Genomic DNA, 25549 nt, shown 5'->3' with positions numbered 1-25549 from the left:
TCGGAAATGAAACTTCTTTCTTCCGGTAATAACACTAGTAGCTTGTACTAGCGAACTCGCGACACTATTTTTCATCACCTGAAAGTCAAACCCTTTCATTTGACCTGTCTAAAGTTGAAATCGGAGCTAAACTAATTTCTCGCGGTACTAACACTAGTAGCTTGTACTAGCGAAGTGGCGACACTATTTTTCATCACCTACAAGTCAAACCCTTTCATTAGAGGGGTCGCATGTTGAAACCGGAGCTAAACTTGTTTCTCGCGGTACTAATTCTAGTAGCTTGTCTCCGGTCTCAGGTCCAAAGTCTCATGTCTCAGGTCTCAGGTCTCATGTTTCATGGCTCTTGTCTCATGCCTCAGGTCTCATGCCTCAGGTCTCATGTCTTATGTCTCATGCCTCATGTCTCATGTCCCATGTCTCAGGTCTAAAGTCTCATGTTTCATGCCTCAGGTCTCAGGTCTCAGGTCTCAGGTCTCAGGTCTCAGGTCTCAGGTCTCAGGTCCCAGGTCTTAGGTCTCATGTATCATGTTCTTAGTCTAAGAGATAAGATTTTCCCAACTTCAAAATGATTCTAAGTGTTTTCCTTTGAAAAGGACTTAGAATATTTTCTCTCAAAAACCGTGTAAATTCGCGAAAACCGTGTAAAAAAAAACCGTGTTAATTCCCGAAAACCGTGTAAAAAAAGCCGTGTAAAAAAAAACCGCGTAAAAAAACCGTGTAAAAAAAACCTAGGTGTATAGTGCTTTTTAAGGGTTATACCAGTTTTTGCACTGAAGCAGCAGTTAATTTCGCCAAACCTGGCTCACAGAAGTAATATGATGCACAGAATCAATTGGTACTAGTTTTTAGTGATAAGAAGTTCTAAAGGGTGCTCATGATGAAACAAGAGAAACACTGAAACAGTGTCTGGTGAACATGGACAAATATGTCATCCAACTGAATTCCCCTCCACCGGTTTCGGAGCAGCAGGCAAAGCGAAAACGACTGAAGAAAATAATGAATTTTGTCGTGAAAATTGAGGAGGGATTGAAAAAATAAACGAGGAAAACTGACTCTTTGACAAAATGTTTTGCAAAAATTGAAGATGAATTGATAAAAAAAAAAACAAAAAAATACCTAAAACAATGTCTACACGATTATTTTTGTCCGCCATTTTTAATTTTTCGTTAAAAAGGCGCAAGGTTACTCAGAAGTGTTAACTATATTTTTGTCAGTAAGTTCATTTTACTACCTTGCATGGAAAATTTATAGAATTTAATAATCTTTCTTGGTTAATTTTCAATCGCGATTTGAAAAAAGTCCATTTTTGATGAGTACGTTAGAGAAGAAATGAGAAAGAAGAAATTTAAAGCTGAAGTGAAAGGAAGTAGTCGAAGAAGGAAGAAGTGGAAGCCGAGTTTGGCGTTGGTTTTGACGTCAAAAGTGAAACAGACAGAAAGTAAAGGGTGATCGGTCAAAATTTGGTCAAGGGAAAACGCGTGTAAATCGGTGAAATCGTTTATTTAAAAAATCAAATTAAAATTCCTTTTCAAGTTTAATTAGTAGAAAATTCAGGAAAAATATTCAGTTAGGCTTCCGCTTTTCCAAATCCAAATTACCGGGCCTTACGCTTAACCCTTGCCATCAGATTTTGTACAGCCACCTTGTCCACCTTCTTCGCCGCAGAAAGTCAGTTTGCCTTGAACTGCTGCTCGTCCTTAGCAGTTTTTTTTTGGTCTTCTTCAGGTTCCGCTTGACAAAAGCCCAGTATTTCTCAATTGGGCGGAGCTCTGGCGTGTTGGGAGGGTTCTTGTCCTTGGGAACCACCTACACGTTGTTGGCGGCGTACCACTCCATGGCCTTTTGAACATAATGGCAAGATGCCAAATCCGGCCAAAACAGTACGGAACAACCGTGTTTCTTCAGGAAAGGCAACAGACGTTTATTCAAACACTCTTTCACGTAAATTTCTTGGTTGACAGTCCCGGAAGCTATGAAAGTGCTGCTTCTCAAGCCACAGGTACACATGGCTTGCCAAAGCAGATATTTCTTCGCGAACTTTGACAGTTTCATGTGCTTGAAAATATCTGCTACCTTTCCCCTTCCTTTTGCCGTATAAAACTCCTGTCCCGGAAGCTGCTTGTAGTCGGCTTTGACGTAGGTTTCGTCGTCCATTACCACGCAGTCAAAGTTTGTCAGCATCGTCGTGTACAGCCTCCAGGATCGCGCTTTGGCCGTCGTATTTTGTTTATAATCGCGATTTGGAGTCACTACCTTCTTGTAAGTCGATAGTCCGGCTCGTTTTTTGGCTCGATGCAGGGTTGTAGACGATACACCCAGCTTATTTGCGGTATCTCGGAGAGAGAGGTTATGGTTTCGCTTGAAACTACCGGCAACTCTCTTTGTCGTATCAGCGGCTTCCGGTTTTCGATTTCCCCCCGATCCAGACTACCTGGCTGTCGACAAACGTTCCCCAAACACTTTAATTACATTCGTAACGGTTGATTTGGCAACTTTTAGCGATTTTGCCAGCTTTGCGTGTGAGTAGCACGGATTTTCGCGATGCGCGAGCAAAATTTTGATACGCTGCTCTTCTTCCTTGGACGGCATTTTGACAACTGAAGAGTGAATTCCAAAATCAAAATAGGAGCAACATTCTACACACACGCCTTCAAAAAGAGGGGTGTTCAGGTTTTTAAAATGCAAAATTGAAAGAAATACGTCAAGTTGATATTGACCAAATTTTGACCGTATCACCCTTTATTCATAAAAGGGATATTGCCACAGATATGCAGGTGTGGTTGATTTATAAACATCGATTTATATACAGAATGAACCATGAACAATGTGAAAATTTTCAGCGTTCTGTTTTGAGTTGATTTTGACAATTTTTGATGATGTATTCTTGAGTGTGTATCAGCTCTAACCTTCTTCTGTGAATTGACGTAAACAATGCAGTAGTAATGTATTCGCTATATGGGCATAAATGAGATAGTGGCCAGCTTGCTTCTTGCCCAAAATCTTCCGAATAAATTGCGGCGGCTATATCATGCCATTTAGACATTATTGATCGTGTTAAACGTCCTCTTTTTGATGGACCTTGTCCACGGAAGCCGAATATTGGAAAACTACGGTCTACATTCATCGAAAAAGTGACAAAATCGGTCAAAACGAAATTGAATTAGAATTCATTCAGATCAATCTGGAAGCTGACTAAGAAAGCGAATATCTCGAATTTTTTCATGCAACTTTTCTCACAGATGATTCTAATGCATCATCAAAGGCAAGAGTAAAGCGTCATTTGATAACAGAACGAATAAAAGCACTGCGACTTGAGCGCTCAATGCGATTGTTGTCTAAGTTGAAGAAGATGCAGTTGATCGTCGTGTTTTCAGACGAGAAACTTTTTTCGATTGATCCGGTGTCCAATTCCTGTCCGGATCGGTATATTTAGCGCTTGAAGGCAAAGGATGCTCCAGAGAATGTGAAATTCAAGTTAACTTTCTCTGGAGCATCCTTAGCCTTCAGGGGCGGATGCTTCAGAGAATGTGAAATTCAAGTTACTACAAAGCATCTCATCGGAGCCAGCAGATCGTGGCCTAGATGATAGCCTCCCTTGTCCTCGGTGAATCCGAGAATGTTGTTTTCCAACAAGATAGAGCTCATGCCATATCCCCTCGATTTTTTTATGTTGGCGTATTTTCAAGGGAAGGCTTGTGGATCCTCCCACCCAATTTTTTATTCTCTGAAGGTTTCCACCTCTTACGTGTGGGCTTCGGGGTCAGAGGCTTATATTGCGGAGGTATGCTACCGATTCAGATCTCGCCTGGAGAGCGGAGTTTAGAACGAAAGTGGACAAATCGATTATTGTTGATGATAGATTTCCGCATTTTGTATGGGTCATACTGTAGTTTTTTTTTTGTTACTTAAGATAATAGAATGTGGAAAGGGTTTTAGGTAAAGAAACTATAGTAAACAAAGATGCGCAGCCTGATCTCTTTTGAAATAATGAGCTTGCAATCCTGCTGTAGGGCTGCCTTTTAAACTGCTTGGTTTTGCTCGATTGGAATGACACTGACAGAAAATCAAAAATTCCAATCGTGACATTTCGTCTCTTTGTTTACTAAAGGCTCGTTAGTTTTAGGTAATACACTTGCCTTTAGTGTCCAAGAAGTATCGATAAACGTCAAAAGAGTACATACATTAGAAGATGGACGTTAGGATCTTAATATGGTCACTGTAAACTGAGGTAGAGAAATCCCACCGGTGGACATTCGTGAAGGGTGCGTCTGAGCTCACGGATGAAACAACAATAGGAAGGCTTATACAACGACGTAGTGGATCTCGTGGGTACGTCGCATGCGCATGCATAGTAGAATAACTCTATCGACGAGCAGTATCATAGTTTCGTTTTCTATAGGACATGACACGCTCCGTAGTAGGTATTTTGTGGACAGCAAATCCATGAGCAGAGGATAAGAATATCTCGAATAAATCCACGTCTCGAAGGTGCAGAAGAATACCTTAATTCATTTATGAGTATTGACGGGAAGCGTACCAGCTCCAAAAGATTCATCGTGATTCAAGATGGGATCAAGGTCAGAAGCCCCAATTTAAGCTCAGTGTGTAAAAGATATACGTGAGTATATTATTAAAAATTTCAAATCCACTGTACACCCAAAAACCAGAATATATTGAAATTGATTGAAATACCACATACCTGATTAGCTCTAGCCGCAAGATGTAATGGGGTTTCTCCACGCACAGTCGGCACATCCGGACTGGCGTCATGTTGCAGCAAATAGATGACAATGTTCATACAGCCCATAAATGAGGCGACATGCAGCGGAGTCAAGCCACTCTCAGTGGTAGCGCTAATGCTGGCACCATGCTTGAGCAGCAACTCTACGACCTTGATACGGTTCTTCTTGCAAGCAATATGCAGCGGCGTAAATCCGTTCAGAGCCCGAGCGTTTGCATCGGCATTGCGATCCAGCAGCAGCTTGGCAACCCTAACGTGCCCACAGTGAGCAGCAACGTGCAGAGCCGTCAAATAATCTACGGTGACCTCATCGACTGGGGCCCGGTGATAGAGCAGGATCCGTGCCGCATCGACATGCTCTCCTTGGGCAGCCATGTGCAACGGTGCCAGACCGTTCTTGGTTTTGGCGCTGATTGGAGCGCCTCGTTCCAACAACATATCTACGACCTGTTCATGACCGGAACGGGCAGCACAATGCAGCGGTGTTAACCCGTCACGAGTCTTGCTTTCGATGTTGGCGCCTTTCTCGAGCAGCAGGGCAACCATATTGGTTTTACCCCACTTGGCAGCAACGTGCAATGGACTAATATTGTGCTTAGCAGCGTAGTTAACATCCGCTCCCTTTTGGATCAACAGGTTGGCCATAGCTTCGTTGCCGTAGTGCGATGCGATGTGAAGCGGAGTAAAACCGGACTTGGATGTAACATCCGGATTATGATCATTCTGAAAAATGGGGAGAGGCGTTAGATAAGGTTTAAGAGATTCATAGTTCAATATACCTCAAGTAGTAGCGTAGCTGCCTTGACGTCATCCTTCTTTGCTGCGATGTGCAACGCCGGAAGTCGAACCTTGCCGCGAGTGTCGCTTTCTAGCAGCACAGCAACTACCTTATCATGACCCTGCTGCATGGCAACGGCCAGGGGCGTGAAGCCATCCTCGGTAGCCAAACTCTGGTTGGCCCCATTCGAAAGCAGCAAACGCACCACCGAATCGTGGTTTTCCTGGGCGGCCATATAGAGCGGCGTGAAGCCATTCTGCGATTGCACATTAACGGAAGCCTGATTTTGGATTAGCAGCTTAACTACATCCTCCTGGCCGGCCAACGAAGCGATGTGCAGTGCGGTGTTACCCTTCTTGGTGGCCGCATCTACGGTGGCTCCGCGGGCCAACAGCTCCGTAACCACGGCCACGTGCCCATCCTTCGATGCAAGGTGGAGCGCGTTCAAGCCATTCTGTGAAAAAAAGATTTAAAAAACGGTAATTTTTAGTAACAGGACCGAAGGAAGAACTTTGTCATGGAAAGGGTTTTAACGATGAAATTTTATTAATTTTTTAACCCTCAAACACGAACCCAGTATCCAGAAGGTGGTGAAGGCTGGCCGGATACGCTGGCAGGACATGTTGCGAGAATGCCGGACGACTGTCCTGCAAAACAGGTGTTCGCTACGAATCCGGTAGGAACAAGCCGAGCGGGGGCGCAACGAGCGAGGTTGTTAGACCAAGTGGAGCGTGATCTGGCGAACGTGGGGTGCCCGAGAAATTGGAGAACGGTTGCCATGGCCCGAGTGAATTTTAGGAATTATGTTCGTCAAGTTATGTCGTGAGACGGTATACTATGTAAATAAATAAAATAACCCTAAAACACTCATGAAACCATGTATGGTTTGGAAAGTATTAAAGCCCTATTGGGTATTGTAACATATTTCACACTATGACGCATAAGAAATGCAATTTACAATTATGAAACCAAAAAAAAAGGTCAAATCATTTTTTAAACTATTTAAAAATTACAACTTTGGAAAAAAATGTTTTTTCCTGGCATAAGTTTGATAGTAAGGCGTGTATTCGCAAAATTTTCAAAGAAGTTACCTAGTATTGTAATATATACGTGTTCAAAATTTGGTGACAATCTGTCAAGTGGTTTTTGAGATATAACCCAATATTGAAATTCATTGACAAAATTTTTTGGGCAGGATCGAGGAAAATCCAGGAAAGTCCCAGTGGGAGACCCGAAAACAACTGGAAATAAACTATTCGATCAAAGTTCACATAGACAATCGTTAAGTAAGTCCTAGAGGATCCAATAGTGAGCTAAAATTTTAATAAAACTGAAGATGATTGATTCCATGAATTTAAGGAGTGTGAGAGGTTTTTTCAAGCTCAATCCGAAAATATTGATCGATAAACATGATGAATTTTTCTGACTCGTCTAGTTGACTAATAAACAGGCCTGACTTAATTACTTCAAGGAAGAAAATCTGCTCACCAGTAAAATAAACAAAATACGGTGGTCGAAGCGTGCGCAAAATATTTGGACTGCAAGTGAGGAGATTTTTTAAAAATTTTGTAATGGACAGCAAAACGAACTCTTGAGCGGTCACCTGACAGGTGTCGAGCCAAAAACTTTGCGTTGACAAGTCTCGTTTGTATTTTCCGGAGATAAACGAGAAGAAAAAATTGAAAAAATTTACGTATAGTACTTGATAAGGCTAACGATGTGTGGAAACTGCAAACCACCCAGTGGTTCAAAACGATTGACACGATGAATGGATAAATATACAAAAAAAAACTGCCTCCAAATGCGGCTGTTTTCAATGCAAAGCATTTCAATAGGTCCCAAATAGTTTATAGTCTGTTTTAGTTGGATCTGGAATCGTGCTATTACGCAAAAACTGTGATGGAGTGATAAAAAGTCAAATATGTTGGTTTTGTGCCGAAGGAGGACAATCGGCTAAATTCGTTGTAACTTCGAACAATTTAAAAATTTCCAGTTATTTTGAAGGTCAATCTTCAGGAAACAGAAAACGCCAGAAATAGCCTTGATTTAAAAAAAAAAGGTGGTTTATATTATGTATTATAGATGGCGCACGTGTTGCCGAAAAATAAAAGTCGAAAAGCTTTATCATTGGACGCTATCTCAAAAACGACTTGAAAAAACATTACAAAAATTTGAACATGTAAACATAACATTATCAAGTAGCTTCGCTGAAAATTTCATCAATTTTCATTCATGCTTTCAAAAGTTATTTACAAAACAAAGTGTTGCAATTATTTTTTCTAATAAACTCCTAAAGAGGTAAAGAAAGTTATTCTCAAAAAAAAAAAAAAAAAAAAAAAAAATGAGTTCGTAATTCATGCAGAGAGGTTTGGCTAGCAGTTTCGTAACTCATGCAATTTTAGCTTTAATAAACAGATAATTCTATGAAGTCCGTTCTTTTTGTAAATTCATACGGAGGATACTTAACCAAACACGTTTTAATCTGTAAAATACAGGAAAGCGTATTGATTGATTCAAGATTACCACTTGAAACTGTGATTCTGAATTTCAGTCCGGAATTCAAATGCAGAATGTAGTAGGTGGAATATAAATTTGAAAAAAAAAGATTACGTATCTTATCTTCAAAATCGAATCGACAAAATCAATCAGTGCTGATAACCACAATGTCTTACTGCAATTCATAATTTAAATCCAAAATTATCATACAAATTTGTATTTCATTATTGATTTTTATGTCCGCGAGTTCGAGCCCAAGAGTAAACATCGAACACAGTTGTACCGGATAAGTTTTTCAATAATGATCCGCCAACTGCAACGTTGATAAAGTCGCGAATGCCATAATGATGATAAAACGACTATAATCGAAACAAAAAAAAAAAAATTATTGATTTTTAAAATGCCTCCTCAGATTTCCAACTTGAAGTTTTACTGTAACGTAATAATTTCAAATTAAACTCAAATCCACAGTTTGCATTTTATTTTATTTGATTTCAATCATGAATTTACGTATAAAAATATCAAACTTAATCAAAATTTAGATGAAAAATCTGATCTTTTTGGAAATTGATATGGTTTTCACTGAGTGAAGTAAATTTTCTGTAGTCGATTTCAATTGAGTCCCTCAGACTTTGAGTCAGTTATGCCAAACAATTCTTCATATTTCGAACTTTATTTGGTGATTCTGATTTTCAGAATTTTATTTACCTATTGTTACGTTCAATAGAAAAATACAAATTTTCGAGAAATGTATGAAAAATGGCCAAACACAACAACTTAAAGGGGTGTTTTTTTCAAAATTAAACTTTGTGCACTTTTACAATACTATTTTGTTCCTTTATATATTTTTCGATAATCTTACGTTCTGCAAAATCTCACGTATATAATAGTGCTTAAGTTTATTGAGAAAATTATCTTATTTTCCATCTTTGTTAAAATGGGTGCTTTCAAAGTTATGTTTCGGCTGAGCAAAGATTTTTTTGTTGCTTAAAAGTTCCGTTATGTGCGTTATAAGTACATACTAAATTTCAAACATTTAAAGATCTGAAACTGTGACTTCTGAAAATAAATAAAATAAATTTCTACAAAAGGAAGATAACGTAAACAGGCTAAAAATTTATTGATTGGCCTTACAATAAGGTTGCCAGAATTTTTTCAGCACATATTCGGGCCGGACAAATGCAGGCTATTTGGCCTAAAATCCTGGCCAAATCCGAGTATTCGATTACAGAATTGTCGACCAAAAATACGGGCAAATTTGGTCAAAACCCAAAAATTACTCAACAAAAATCAATAAAAAAAACAATTTGTTTTTTTTGTTCGATTTGGCAAACAAAATGACTAAATCCGGGACAAAACCGTGCTTTTTTTTAAATATAATTCGGACAAACGGGCCGGACCGGACTTTTCGAGAATGTTGTATTAAATCTCCGGCCAAACCCGGATAAAACTTTACAGCCAATTCTCCTTAGAGAACTTTTTCTTTCTTTTGTAGAAGATTTTTCTTCTCGCTCAGAAGGCTAGGGTTCAGTTCTTTTAAAGCATAAATTTTTTTCAAATGACTTCATTATCACCAAATTTAACATAGAACGCATTCAAGCATGTTGATTGTGCTTTTTAAACCTTTCCGAATCTTTTGTCTATGATTTTTCATCAAAGTGACTGATAAACTTACACGAATAATGCAAATCTGCTAGCAAAATTCACAGGGTTGGTTCTCTCATGACACTGATAAGATATGAAATTCAGCCTACATGCCTTGCTAAAATTTTAGACCGATTCCTGGTTGATTAGGCTATGCTATTAAAGTTGTAGAATAAATAAACCTGAGCTATTCTTACGGTTTTATCTCTGTTTCTGTCTCAGTATTTTTCTGAAATGAAAAAACCAACACGAGAATCAGTGGTGCGCACTGTATCTTCGACTTTGATCTTTTATAACCTATTACTTTGATAATATTTTTGTTCTAATTTATGCATAAGATAAATAGACTATTACTTCATGATTCCACACAATTTTAGCTTTCTAAAGAATTACTCTATCTCAGGCTACACATCCCGAGATAGAGTAATTCTACGATAATCGAACTTTTTCAACTTTTAACATTTAATTTTCAATATCGCAGAACGACACAATATCTATTATTGAAATTTTACAGGAATTTCATAAGATTGTCTTATGTCCCGAATGATCTCTGAAGATGAACATCTGTTTGAAGGAGTGGATTTCATCAGTCATAATGAGTCATTCTGTTCATTATTTTTTCACAATGTCGCTTCTCCCATATTTCATGAGAAATTCTTATGAAAACTTAATTTGAACTCAAAACCGTGGTTCATATGACGAATCTTATGGAAACTATATTAAGAATTCTTCTGAGTGTAGCCGTTGCGTAGTTTCTGAGACATTGCAGTTTGAATTGTAAAAGTCCAAAAAGTCTGATTCTACGAGTCGAGTGACGTGACATACGGAATTCCACTTCTCCACCCTGACTTCAGGAAAAACAAACTTAAGTTCGGATGAGCACTGATTATCGATTCCAGCTCATCTGAGCTAAAATTACTAACATGGAGTGATATTAGGAGTCAGAACAAACATGTGAAGTTTCGCCACGTGACTCGCAGACTAAGCTCCACTGTATCTCAGATCAAACACACTTAAGGATGCTCAAATTTGTTAAAATATAAGTGTCGTTGTCGAAAATAAATATTTGTTTTTTTTTTCGAAAAAAAAATTCAGACTTTCTGTGATTTTACCCCACAATTCTGTGATAGTTCTCTGTGATGGAAACAGCACAAATTTCTTTGAAAATTCATTAACCTCTGAGTTTTTTTTCAAATTTACTTGAGAAAAATCTATAAAAATTACGAATCTTATTATGCTTTGCCAAACCAAAGTTAAAAATTCAAAATTTATTTTGAAATCTGTGAATATTTCCAAAATTCTGTGTTCTGTGACATAGAATCTGTAATAATAATTTGCTCAAAATTCTAATCAATTGTAGACTTTTCTGTGATTTAGGCAACCTTGGAAATAGCTGATCTATCTTGTGAAGAACAATTGTTCTGAGTTTCTCTTTTAGAGGTTCTGCCCTGCACTTCATCATGCAACGTAATATGAAGTGAAGATTAACGAAATTACACTAGGGTGCATTTTTGAAGTGTCGCTGGGGAGGGTTACCATTCATGATGACATTCTTTTGATAATATATTTAGCAGAAAATTTTTGATAATTCATGTCGTAGATAAGTCGTAAATATGTCAAGTAGATATTTTTTTAAGAACATAAGTGTTCAGAAAGTCATGTAATAATTCTTAGGCAATTTAAAACATCATCAAAAAGTATTGCTTTACGATAAATCTTTTTTTTAATCCTTTGTTCACTTCTGCTTCGGTCTGTTTTACCCACAGGTGAAATTAACCCGGTAAAATCCATGAGTTTTCGATGATACCAAATCACTCATTATCACGATGAAAACATGAAAATCATTGAAAGTTGGAAATACAGGATCTGGCAATTGAACTGCTATATAACTTTAAGAGAGATTATTACTAAGCATACTAAACCAAATTATTTGACATCTTGTCAAATAATTGTCAGAGAATATTTTTGTTTATTTTGTAATCAAGTCATTTTTTGGAAATAATAATAGGCCTCGAACCTCAATGTAGTGCTTTGATGTCCTAGTTCCAGTCTGTGTAACGGCAGAAAGAGATATTTCGTGAACTGTCCAATATAAAGGGTGATACGGTCAAAATTTGGTCAATATCAACATGACGTATTTCTTTCAATTTTGCATTTAAAAAACCTGAACACCCCTCATTTTGAAGGTGTGTGTGTAGAATGTTGCTCCTATTTTGATTTTGGAATTCACTCTTCAGTTGTCAAAATGCCGTCCAAGGAAGAAAAGCAGCGTATCATCCGAGCTACTCGCACGCAAAGCTGGCAAAATCGCTAAAAGTTGCCAAATCAACCGTTACAAATGTAATTAAAGTGTTTGGGGAACGTTTGTCGACAGCCAGGAAGTCTGGATCGGGGGGAAATCGAAAACTGGAAGCCGCTGATACGACAAAGAGAGTTGCCGGTAGTTTCAAGCGAGACCCTAACCTCTCTCTCCGAAATGCCGCAAAAAAGCTGGGTGTATCGTCTACAACCGTGCATCGAGCCAAAAAACGAGCCGGACTATCGACTTACAAGAAGGTAGTGACTCCAAATCGCTATGATATACAAAATACGACGGCCAAAGCGCGATCCCGGAGGCTGTACACGACGATGCTGACGAAGTTTGACTGCGTGGTAATGGACGACGAAACCTACGTCAAAGCCGACTACAAGCAGCTTCCAGGACAGGAGTTTTATACGGCAAAAGGAAGGGAAAGATAGCAGATATTTTCAAGCACATGAAACTGTCAAAGTTCGCGAAGAAATATCTGGTTTGGCAAGCCATCTGTACCTGTGGCTTGAAAAGCAGCATTTTCATAGCTTCCGGGACTGTCAACCAAGAAATTTACGTGAAAGAGTATTTGAATAAACGTCTGCTGCCTTTCCTGAAGAAACACGGTTGTTCCGTATTGTTTTGGCCGGATTTGGCATCTTGCCATTACGGTAAAAAGGCCATGGAGTGGTACGCCGCCAACAACGTGCAGGTGGTTCCCAAGAACAAGAACCCTTCCAACACGCCAGAGCTCCGCCCAATTGAGAAATACTGGGCTATTATCAAGCGGAACCTAAAGAAGACCAAAAAAACTGCTAAGGGCGAGCAGCAGTTCAAGGCAAACTGGCTTTCTGCGGCGAAGAAGGTGGACAAGGTGGCTGTACAAAATCTGATGGCAGGGGTTCAGCGTAAGGCCCGGCAATTCCGGATTTGGAAAAGCGGAAGCCTAACTGATTATTTTTCCTGAATTTTATACTAATTAAACTTAAAAAAGAAATTTAATTTGATTTTTTAAAAAACGATTTCACCGATTTACACGCGTTTTCCCTTGACCAAATTTTGACGTTTCACCCTTTACGTGTATGTATATATTTTTTATTATTTCGCCTTACACTTGGACGATACCTGAAGATCAGAAGGACCAAATAACGGTATCGTGGGGGTCGTCAAGCTACAGTGGCGATACCTACAATGGTGAAGATTATCAAGATGCGCCTTGCGGGAAATCACTAAATCGCCGATACATTTCACCATATCGGATCAAAACCGCCGTCGGATCTTGAAAAATGATCTTTAGACCAAGCCTTATAAAATCCTAAGGTTTCAAGACTTTCTAGCAGAAAAAAAATCAAGCATACGTAAAAAGAGAGATACGCGCAGCTTACACGGGCCGCGCATGGAAGTTTGGGTAAATATGGTGTTTTCTACCGATGAATTCGTCGTCAATCAGCGGTTCGTGAAAAACAGAACTGCAGATTTTGGTTGCCAGAAAAGTCACGAACCTATGCAGACGTATCAAAGGCCAGCCGGCGTCAGAAACCTGCATTGTTGAAGGTCGTAATCACCCGTACTTCCCTGGTGAAGATCAACCCCACACCCTGAAGATAAATCAATTTACGTATCGGGAAAAGTTCCAAGGCATGCCCTTAAACTATGGACACGTCCCTATTTTGGTTTTAACTTGGGGTTTTTCAGCAGGACTTCGCATTGGCTCACGACCCACGACCCAAAGAAAACCAATTTTTTCTGTCCAAATTTTTTTGAGTGTTAATTTCGAGCTCGGAGTGGCCGGTTAGTCCGTCTGACCTGAACCCTATGGACTTGGCTGTCTAGAGTCCGAAATCTGCTCTACAAAACATGTTTTGAAGCGCCATCTACATGAATCCTGGGATAAAATACCATAAAAGCTACTGCGGGCTTGGGAATATGCGCCTTGACCTTTTTTTTTGGTCAAGTTATTTGTAAGTTCCAATGTAGCACTTCAATTACCGGACCCTGTAGATGTGTTAGGGTGTACTGTTTGAGCGTCAAATATCACATTAGTGGAGAATCGTTAAAAGAAAACTTACGATATCACAACAAACTGACAAATGTGTATTTAATTCTTCGCCCCTAATTTGCAAACACATTGCGAAATAAGGTCACGGTTCTGCATTTGTGTTAGTGTGTTTAAACGGCACAAATCAATGCAGCGAACCCCTATATAGATACACCTTCATAGCCAAGTTTTTGCAAATCCCTCTTGTTTCCCTGCCATGGTTCATTGTTCCGGTCGGCGTCTTTGATTGATGCTGTCCATGCCGATGGCAGGAACAACAGTTGTTTTACTTTCGCTTTCGACGGCTTGCTCGATTTGCTCCACAACCAAACCATAACCTAGCCTAGCGTAGTCGTCGTACTCGTATCATCCTTCAAAGTTCGGATGCCGGTTCTTCGGGTTATTTTTCGAACGAAACCCTAGAGCGCATGTCCTTCGGCAAAGGGCCGAACTTCTCGGTCCCGATCCAAAGATCGGTAGGACATGCGCAGTGCGTCCGTCCAAGAATCTACCGTGATGCGAACCCTTAGAAAATCCGTCTGACGGACTGACAGAGAGTTCCTTCATAATTTATGAGCTATTTTCTCTGCTAATGCTTCGAGGCCTCTGTGCAAACATAATTCTAATGTGTCTGCCCAATCAAACTGGTGTGTTTGCTTGTTTCGTTTGGGCCTTTATGTCTCAATAACAGTCCGTCAGTCGGGGAAAATGATTAATCGCGGTCATTTGCCCCTCTCAAGTGGACCCGGAACGTTAAAGTCAATTTCAGCGCTTGCAGGAAACTGTCCGAAATATCGATAAAAATATCGACGGAAGCATGACGCGACAATTTGGGCTCGTTTTGAAGGTTCAGAAAGATGACATCATTGTCAGCATTGAAAATCGGATTTTTAGGCTGAATTAGATTCTGATTTACAAATCTCATTATAGTTTCCAAATTTTGATACTGTTAATGTACAAATCGCATAATAATTCTGTTATTTTTTTTATTTTACTCTGATTCTGAATCCTCAATCTTAATTTTTGAAGTTTAACAAAAATTTTGAAATGATTTCAGATGTCAAAAATTTTAAACAAAATTTAAATCAATCAACAAGAATCTATAATCCAAAACTAGGAATCTTCAAATCCCAGGAAAGTGGAAAATTGAAATCGAAACTAGGAAGTATAATTCGAAATTAGAAATGAAAAATGCCAGAAATGGCTAATACGAATAAAGGTAGTCGATGACTACTTTTGAGTTATATGAATATACTCCAACAACAGTATTTCACTTATGGACCCAATTTTTTTAAACATAATTTGATTAAAACCCAAAGCTTGAATTACATTTCCAAATCCAGAAATAAGTGCCTCGCAATTCCAGGGCAGTCACTCATTCGGGAAATGCGAGTAAAGTTCGGGATTTAAAATCCATCGGAAAAAATGCGGGAAAAAAATTCGGAGTCCTTCCAAGGAATCGAGAATTTTTGGCTCAGCTGCTCAGTGCATATATTTCTGGAATCAGTTGCACCAGAATAACTGAAAATTTTTGAAACTAACAACCAAACCGTTTTCTGAAAAATTAAACTTGAAACTTCCAGCAACTCAAAAATCATGAAATTGTAGAATTCAGTTTCTAGTTGTTACCGAGAAATAGCCGGTGGAAAAATGATATTCTTCGGGTGGAATTATAATATTTCCCCTTTTTATACCTAGCCAAATCGCCTCATTTGCGGAGGTTTAAAAAAATAAAATTAAAAATTAAAATAGAAGTGATATTTACAAAATATAAATGCATTTTTTTTAACTTTTGAAATATATGTCTCATGCCATGAGCAAAAAATAGTACATAAAAATCGCAACAACGAATTATCGTCGTTTGGTGTTAAAAGGGTTAAAATGGAAATATTAGGGCAAATTTTGCCAAAACCCAGAAATTACTCAACGAAAATCAAGAAAAAAAAATTTAAAAAAAAATTTCCATCAACACTTAACGACAGATTTTGAATTGTATTTTAGGCTTCGAAAAAACCTTTCATAACTATTTTTATAAAACTTGATAAAAATAATCGCTTTGGAGGCATGGATAAAAAGAAATTAAAACACATTTTTTTTTGTTTGATTTGCCAAATAAAGTAAATAAATTAGGGCTTTTTTCAATGAAATCCGGCAACCGGGACGGGCCAGACTGTTCTCAAATATTGTATTAAATAAGTAATAGAAATGTCTTAACCAAAATTCGGAACATCAAAGAATTATGCACATAATTGAAATTACAATTTATCCATGTGTAATTGAAATTGCATCAGAAATGGGAACTTCGATTGTAGGTCGATATCTCCTTATGACGTGAAGTCAGAGATTCGTCGTTTACTTTAGGTAAGGCAAATCCTTGCTATTTTATCTAAAAACCTGAAAAATCCGGGTATTTGTTTTCAAAAATTCAACTCAAAGTCCGGGCAATCTCCGGCAAATTTGGTCAACACCTAGAAATTATAAATATTATTTACTGACTGGATTATTTTTAATTTTTGGGAATTGAAATGGCTTCGCCAGTCAATTGTGGGAATAAATACAAGAGATTTTTATTATTGTCCATTCTCGACGCACATCCACAAATAAATTTCACACTAAAATATTTGATCACAACAAAAATTAGATGAAAATCGAACTCGACAAGTATTACCCACTGAAAAAGGCCAGAATAAATGGCCGAAGCGTTTGGACGATATTAAAAATCACTCGTTTTTGTTCCCACAATTGAATGATAAAGTCGTTTCAACATAGAAATGATTTAAAATTAAAAAAAAAACACTATTTACGATTTGTATTTAAGGCTTTCAGAAAATCGTTCATGATTATTTGGATGAGTCTTGCTCTAAAAAATTCGTTTTTAAACGCAAAAATAACTCACTCGAGATTTTGTTCGGTTTTGCAAATAAAGTGAATAAATCCGACAATATCCGGACTTTTCTCAACGCAATCCAGGAAACCGGGCGATACCGGATTTTTTCAAAAATGTGTATCAAATATTCGGGAAAGTACGTGTAAAACCGGGATATCTATATTTAAATAGAAAAACGGTTCAGAAAAAAAAAGTACATACTACCAAGAAATGCCATTGACCATTTTAACGAATATTTGGTTGCGTTTGACCAACCCGAACTTAGTGCCATCACCATGAGAAAAATTTTAAACAACAGGCTTTAAATCTCATTTACAAGACTAACTAATTTCTCGGATTTAAAACTACTGATTGTTTCTTGATGGATTGATTTGTGTATTCAAGTGAAGTTTCTCGAAAAATGCTGATGTCTGGACGAATTCCGACCATATGTCCTCCGTTGTAAAATAAAAATTCAGAAAATATTTTCATATGAATTAAGGAAAAAGAAATGAAAATTTTAATATCATTGTGGTTGCATGGATAAAATCAACACGAAACACATCACTTCATTTCTGATATTAACCCTTTCCTTCCCACGAGGTTTTTCACGTTTTAAAAATAGAAATATTGATTTACAGCGAAAGTTCTAGAACAAAAGATGCATAATTTAAGCCTACTTTAATGATCCATTTGATAAATTTGGGTTTTGAGGTGGATCATATGTGCTCCATTGGGAAGATAACAACACATAGGGTGCAAATGAAAAACAGGAAATAATTGCATAAAAACATGGAATTTCATCACTTCATTGATGACAAACTAAAACGATCATATTTGATAGAAAAAATTCTTTGGTATACGCATCCCTTGAAAGTCTATTTATTGAAATATTTGAAATTTTCATTCTTGCCTTGGAACAATGGCCGCCATGACACTTTGCGCAAGGAAAACAAAACATGCCGTTTTTCGAGAAAATCACGCACTTTTACAAATATTTCGAGACATGTGATCATTTAAGCAGATAAAATAACTATTCTGAAGCGATTTTTTTGTTGACGAAATGATTTTCATGAGTATTGATAGAAGCTTCACTAGAAGAAAAGTACGTTTTGTTCCCAGTGTATCACCAGTGATCCACTTTACTTACTCAAAAATTTACATGTTTTAGTTGAAATCTAAGTAAACCATCATTTGATTCTGCTTGCATAAGCAACCTTCAGCACGTCAGTATTTTTATTGGAAAAAAATTATAAAAACTTGGCAAGTTATTGTACAACAAATGACAACTTGATTTAAATTAGAAAAAAATCCGACTTTTTTGCAGCTTTTGATCTGCCCAGCAAAACCTAGCGAACCGATTTTCTTCAAATTTCGTGCAATGATTCTTTACTCTTATCTACACATTCGGTGAAAAAATGGTGCTGATCCAAAGCTCCCAGTTGAAATGCGAGCTTTGCAAAGTTGTGGATCACCTGTGCTACCATGGGAAGGAAAGGGTTAAATCACAGTTAAATAGTTAATTAAACAGTTTTTGAACTAAATTCACGTCTTAAAAATCGATCTATTTTCTTCAAAAGCATAGGGTTTTATAAAGTTTATTACATGCATTCAAACGAGGTTTTTGAAAAAAAAAAATACATGATGATTGCAAATAAGATTTATAAATTACCTTATTTGTGATTTAAATTTACTTATTTGCCGCTGTTTTGAATAAGTTTTCATAACTTGGTATTTTTATAATTCGTTATTGTCTGGTTTAATTCAAAAATTATAATTTAAACACTTGTTACAGGAAGAAAAAGACCTTGCCTTTAAGGACCGATTTTTTTGTTTTTAAGAATCAGGAATCTCGTGAGACTATACGAAAAAAACTCAGGGAAAATGCGAGAAACCGAAAATTGCATTTTAAATTCAAATCTGGAATCAATTCTGATTCTAGGATTAAAAATTTAACTGAAAGATATTTATGGTTGAATTCGTTTAGAAATAAAACAAAATTGAAAATTGAAAATTGAATTTCGGAACTCTTAGCTAAAATTCTTTAAATCTGAAACTGATGTTATTATTATTATTACAGATTGATTTATTTACGGGATTTTAACCCTGGTGTCAATCACCCCTAGCGTACTTAAGGCTAAATTATAGTAAATCTATAATTTTAGATTTTTTTTAAGAATTCAACCATTTTTTCTTTAGTTTGGTCATCGTTCTTCAGACTTGTGCAAGGATTTGGAACTATCGAATGTTTTTGTCTAAAACTATCGTATTTCAAAAAATTAAAAAGTGAGTCATATCGTTTCTAGTTCCACAAGTGACACAATTAGGTGATCCTCCTTTTACCATCAGAAAAGCTGATATTCTTAGATACAGAATTTGATGTTTGAATCTAAATATATAAATTCTTACCAAATAGAAAAATGTCATCTGATGAGAAACAAATAATGTTGGTCTCGTTTTGATGAAAATATCATTGCAACTGAAGAGTAAAATAGTTTCTCAACAATATTTCCATTCAATCTCTGCAATCAGTTAGGTTTTTGCAACAGTCAAACGGTTTTAGTCTGCCCAACTTTGGAACATGCTTTTCCGAAACCATAACTCGATAGAAAAAGCAAAAACTTTTAGTTTGTTTGTACAAGTTCGCAAATATTATCAATCTGATTTTAGAAATTTCAAAAAATAGAAACACGAAATTCAAAATCACACATCTTGGATTCGAAACCTTAAAATTTGAAATGAAACTTCTAATGTTAAGTAAGCTTGAAATCGATATCCGAATTTAATATCTTAGATCTATAATAAGTTTTCAAAATAAAAAAGTTTCTCAAATCTAATTAATTTGTTTGGTTTTGACCACCGCACTTTCTTGTGGTACGATATTTGAAAGACGATGGCCCTAAAGGAAACACGCGGCATAACAAGTTTTTTTTTCTGAAGATGGCTTAAATTTAGTAAACCGAAACGTATGAAACAGCAGTTTTATTTTTCGTCGTAAATCACCGAAAAATATCAATTAAAGAAGACCACAAAATCTAATTAATTGAAATCTGAAGTAAACGTTGAAACCTTCATTCTGAATTTTACTATCTGAAATCTAAAACTTTTGATTAAAAATCAAATCATAAAGTGAAACACTCGGATCTCAGCATTTTGAACCTTGTAAGAAGAGAATATTTGACTATGCAAAAAAAAATACTCTGAAGTAAACTTAGAAATCAAATCTCAAAACCCAAACTCAAAAACAAAACTATAAAGTCATACCTAACGGGGGAGTTAGAAAATCAAACAAAAGAACAGTTTACTCAGAAATCTGAAATCTTAAACCTCAAACTTAAATTAAATGACCTGAAATCCGTTATCCGAAATAAAACATTCGAATCCTGAAATTTTCTCATTTTAAATTCTAAATCAAAACAAAAGCTGAGAGGTCAGAAATAGGAAGTCAAAATTCAGAACTAAGAACTTGACCCCTATCCGCTCTAGAGTGTCAATATGACAATATTGAAAGTTTTGCGACTTGTAACTTTATTCAGGTACATCTAAATAAAAAAAGGTAATAAAAAAAGGAAAAGCCTAGACAAAAAAAAACTCCATAAGCTTCAATTTAGTACTTCTCGCTTAAAATCACAATATCTCTCCTAATTCTCAACCGATTGATACAAAATTTATAGTTTTGAAATCCTCCTAATGTAACTCAAATATGTTTCTCAAATATTATTCAGCACAACTGTTCATTTTGAAGTTATTTGAAGGTTAAGATAAAATATATCTGATAAGCATGTCGCAGAAAAAAGACTGTAAACCAGCTGCTAAAAACCAAATGCTAAAAAAAATTACTTTAGGCTCAAGAAAGCTATATGTTGCATACAAGGTTATTTTTTTTTAATTTTTTTTTGAAGATTTTGACCACAAAATATGTAGAACGGTGCTGTAAAAACCATAATTTCCAATCAATGAACCGTCAAAATCGTTTCGGTCACAGTAGATCTATTTTGGGAAGTACATTGGAAAGTTGACGCAATTTGATATATTCTCGTATCTTTAAATTCTCAAAATACAAAACACAGAGTTTTCTACGAATTTTCAATGGTAGCGGTTTTTCGAACTTTCTATAAATTTGCAATGTTTTAGATTTTCTTACACCTAAATTTAACTTTGCACTGAATTTTGAGTAGATAAACGAAATAATTTCGCAATCAAATTATATTTACCGGAAAGGCAATTTCATACCGGTTCTACTGGTGTAATTGCATTAACGCTGCGAGAGATATTGCAGCTTAAGTCAGAAGTATCAAGTTGACACTTCAAGAACTCTAACGAGTTCAAAAATCCAGGACGGATTAGGGTTGAACTTAAAACTGAGAATTTAAAACTCAGAGCACAGTATTCGGAACAATGAACTTTGAATTGAACTTAAAACTCAGAACACAGTGCTCAAAAATGATAACTCAAAACTACAGAGACGGAAATCTGAAATCTGAAATCCGAAATCCCAAATCCGAAATCGAAATTTCATTCAACATTCAACAACCAACGAAAATCAAATCACAGTCGATAACTCCAAAAAAAAGAAATCAAAATTCCGAAGTTTAGAATCTTCACTCTGAAATTTGAGTTTTGAATCTAAAATTCCAACTGAGGTCCTCAGAACCAAAGGGGTATAAGTGCAAAAAAGGTCGATTTTGAGTTAATAATGTCAAACGATTTTTCATATTTTACATAAACTATATTTGCGGATTTTATACGTTTGAAAAAAATACAAACTTTTGGAAAATATATGGAAAATAACCAAATATAACCACTAAAAACGTATTTTCTCGAAACAAGCTTCTATGAATTTATCCATTTGGCTCCAAGGGCATCAACTATAAGCTCAGTGGTCAGATTTGAGAATTCAGATATCAGATCTCTTTTAGTGGGTTGATTCTCGGCTTTCAGTTTCAAGTGTTTTTTAAAGTAAACACGACTTTATTATTACATATCCAACGTTTCAATCCTTATAGGATCTTTATCAGGGACTAAAATTTATGAGATATCAGATCTCTTTTAGTGGGTTGATTCTCGGCTTTCAGTTTCAAGTTTTTTTTAAAGTAAACACGACTTTATTATTACATATCCAACGTTTCAATCCTTATAGGATCTTTATCAGGGACTAAAATTTATTACAAAATTAAGTTTACGTCTACTGCATCTGCATCTAAGTGATTCTTACCGAAAAAGTTGTCGTTTTTTTTGTCCGGTTTGATACGGCGTATCGTTTACTGCTGCCGATTTCGCCCCAAAAAGAAATATCAGGTCTCAGAGTTTAAAATTCACAACTCAGAATTTAGAGCTCAAAAGACAAAAATTTGGACTCTTAATTCTAAACTCGAAATGTAGAACTTGGAACTCAGAAATTTTAAACCTTTCAAAGCTAAAATCAGGAAAACCGAATTCTAAAATTTGACATCTAAAGGATGAAGTCTTAAATCGAAACTAAGAGCTCAGAACTAAAAATTTAGAACACAGAATTCAGAACTCAACAGAGATCTCAAATCTCAGATCTCAGATTTTCAAACTCTATTCTGTTTCTTTTTTGTTCATTTATAGAGGAATTTAACCAAATTGGTATATCCAAACTCAAAACTAAGAACTTAGCACTCAAAAAGTACTTGGAACTTGGAACATAAAATCTAACTAACTCAAAAATCAAAACTCTTAAAATTGGATTCTCAACCCAAAACTCTGAACAAAATTTAAACATAGAACTTCGAGAATCGATAACTGAAAAATCTGAAATCAGAAATCAGCACATACAAAAAAAAATCAAAAACCAAAATCGAACCTTAAATCGAAAGTCAGAAATAAAAAAAAAAATATTGAAATGCAGAACAGAAATCATTCATTCATGTAATCTTAAAATATCTACGCAAAAAGCCGAAAAGTCATAATATCTGAAAATCAAATAGTCAGAAAGAGGAAAACCAAAAATTGGAAATGAAAACTAAAATAAGATCAGGAAGGCAAAAAGTCAGAAATTCAGGAAACCAGAAATAGTCTGCAAGTCAGATATTAAGGTTGGAAAGTAAGAATGTGAAGGAATTAGAAAGGTCGAAAGTTAGAAAAATTTCCAATGTTGACCTTGGTTAGAAAGTCAGGAAGCTAAAAAATCATAAATTGAGATGATACAAAAGTAGGAAAGATGAAAAATCGAAAAGCCAGAAAGTTACAAAATAAAAAAATCCGTAATTCAGAAAGAAAGAATGTCAAAGGTTATATATTCTGAGTTAGGAGGTCATAAAAGTTCGAGAGCCAGAAAGTCGAAAACCAGGAAAACAGAAAGTGAGAAAGTGGGGAAGTCAAAAATAGGGGAAGAAAGATCTGAAAGTTTGATACTGGGAAAGTCACAAATTCAGAATGTCGGAAATAAGAAAATCGAAATGCTATAAAATCGAACATCATACAGTTGAAAAAGTCAAAAAGCGAAAAACTCGGGAAGTCTCATATGTAGTTAGTCAGTTATACAGTTAGAAAGTTGAAAAACCAGGGCACCATCAGCCAGGCAGTCGAAAGTGGGAAGGTAAGAAAGTCAGAAAACTGGAATGGTAAAAATTTCAGAAATTGACAAGGCAAAAAGGCAGGCGAAATGTCAGAAAGGCAGAGAATGCGAAACTAAGAAAGTCAACTAGTAAGAGAATCATAAAGTTAAACAGTTCAAGAGTCAGAAGTCAGAAAATCCATAATGTTAGAAAGTAACGACTGTCTGAAAATCTGGAAGGCAAAACGTTAGACAGCGAGACAACCAGTAAAGGCAGAAACACAATACAGCGTCGGACATCTAAGATGTCTCTTGACGCTGAATTGTGATGCAAAAATCGTCGGGTGCGTCGCGTCCGCGTTTTAGTACTTATCGACAGCGTTGACCGCTGACGTGACGCGACGACCGACGCTGTATTGTGTTTCTGCCTTAAGAGTTACATGGTTAGAAAGCCAAAACGTACACAAGTCAAAAAGTCAGAAAACCAGAAGACCAAAAGCTCAGAAATTTAGGTGATTGTAAGAACCTCAGTAAGGCAGAAATTGAAAAAAAAAAAACAGAAGGCCAGAAAGCTTGAAAGTAAGAAAATCAGTAATTCAAAAGCGAACCGGAAGTTGTAAAGGTAGAACGTTGCTTAATTAAATTCATATAAATGGACGTCAAATGGGCGAAAAGTCAGACACTCCACTTATTTGAAAATCAGATGGTCAGAAAGCTAGTTAGTCAAAATTTATGAGGTCTAAAAAGCAGGCAGGCACAAATTAGATATTCCGATTTCTGAAAGATTAAAATTAATCAGAAAATCAGTTAAAACTTCAGAATGTCAGTTATTTAGAAGCCAGAAAGTCAAACGTTCAGAAACAAAAATATTTAAAAAAAACCGGAAGGTCTAGAAGTCCGAGAGCGTTAGACAGTCAGAAAAAAAATCTTTAAGAAGAGTAAAAACTTTTGAAACGCAGGAAATATCTCTACTTCCGGTGCCTAACTCGCTTGTTTTTTCTCATGATAATTAAGCTTTAATTACTTAATTTACATAATTCCTCGACATTGGCAACCCGGACCAGTACGGAAAACCCGCCCTCATCATGCATTGGGTGGAGTGGAGGGTTGATTGCGCCACCCAGGTCGTCGAAACGCTCAGTTTGTACCACGTAAAGGGCAAATCGAGCAAAAAAGAGAGGATAGATCCGTTTCACTGATCCGGTCTGAAACGCCGCCCTGAACAACGAGATACCGAGCAAATATTTGCCGAGACCAAACAAAACAGAACAGGCAGCATAAAATTTTCCCCTGTCATCATCCCCCCTTTCCTTGTTGGTCCATGTCTCAATTCGCCCTTTTCCCACTTCCGAGTTATCCCCCGCTTTTACTTACCGCATTGCAAGTGTTGATGTCGATGTTATTTTTAAGATGCTCTAAAACTTTTTCTAGATTGCCTGCTCTAGCTGCGCGGAGAAACGAGGTGTTTCCATCAGACTGCAAAGGATTAAAAAGAGAGAGAGAGAGAAAAAAAAAAGAACTGATGAAAATCGATTGTAACGATTCAGTGTATGGTTATTACTACGTATTATACGGCAAACGTGGTGGTTTGAACAGTACCCAGCCGAAGGAACTGTTCCACATTTTGTCAGTAAATGGAAACATGCTTCGGATAAATGACTTTATTTTGAGGCTTTTGTCATAGTGCGCTGTCTTCATGCGTCACATTTTCATTTTGACGTGGATGTGATGGAACGAACCCTTTGATGACATGTAGATATTCTTTTGAAGGTTGACTGTAACATAATCTTGATTGCACAGGTGAATGACAGCCTGTCAAAAGGGATTTAATCGAGAAAAATTTAACGGTATACTTTTTAAGCTGATGATTATGCAAAAAGTTGAAAGCTATTTCCTTTCTTGAAATCTTCTCGGTGTTTAAGATCAATTAAACAAAAAAAAAAAAACATGAAGACGTTGTTCAGTTCAGATTCACACTGATTGCGAAAGTGAGTACGAAAGAACCTTAAAGTATCATAGAGAATCTAAATGTTAAGCTGAAGAAGTTTATACTGAAAGGCCTTAAGGAATTTCTTGTTGTTGGGGTTAGGTTTATATTAAAACGGCTAAAAATCGATTACCGCAGCAGATTTCTTACAGACAGATGAACGTTACTGAAGGTTAATCCGACTTATAT

At 36.6% G+C, this 25549-nt stretch overlaps 1 protein-coding gene across 9 annotated transcripts in view; it reads right to left on the bottom strand.

The window, feature by feature from the left end:
- LOC129757215 (ankyrin-3-like) overlaps positions 1–25549 on the bottom strand; it is a 255433-nt gene that overhangs the window by 48770 nt on the left and 181114 nt on the right. For all 9 annotated transcript variants that reach the window (XM_055754349.1, XM_055754350.1, XM_055754351.1 and 6 more), the window contains 3 exons: positions 24748–24849; positions 5521–5973; positions 4700–5464 (listed from right to left, as the gene is read on the bottom strand). In XM_055754349.1, the coding sequence (XP_055610324.1) occupies positions 4700–5464; positions 5521–5973; positions 24748–24849 (1320 nt within the window). The remainder of the gene's footprint in view (positions 1–4699; positions 5465–5520; positions 5974–24747; positions 24850–25549) is intronic.

This window comes from Uranotaenia lowii, chromosome 3 (assembly GCF_029784155.1).
Source record: "Uranotaenia lowii strain MFRU-FL chromosome 3, ASM2978415v1, whole genome shotgun sequence".
NCBI classification, from domain to species: Eukaryota; Metazoa; Arthropoda; class Insecta; order Diptera; family Culicidae; genus Uranotaenia; species Uranotaenia lowii.
Note: the sequence above shows the minus strand (reverse complement) of the source record. Positions and strands in the feature narration are given on the sequence as shown.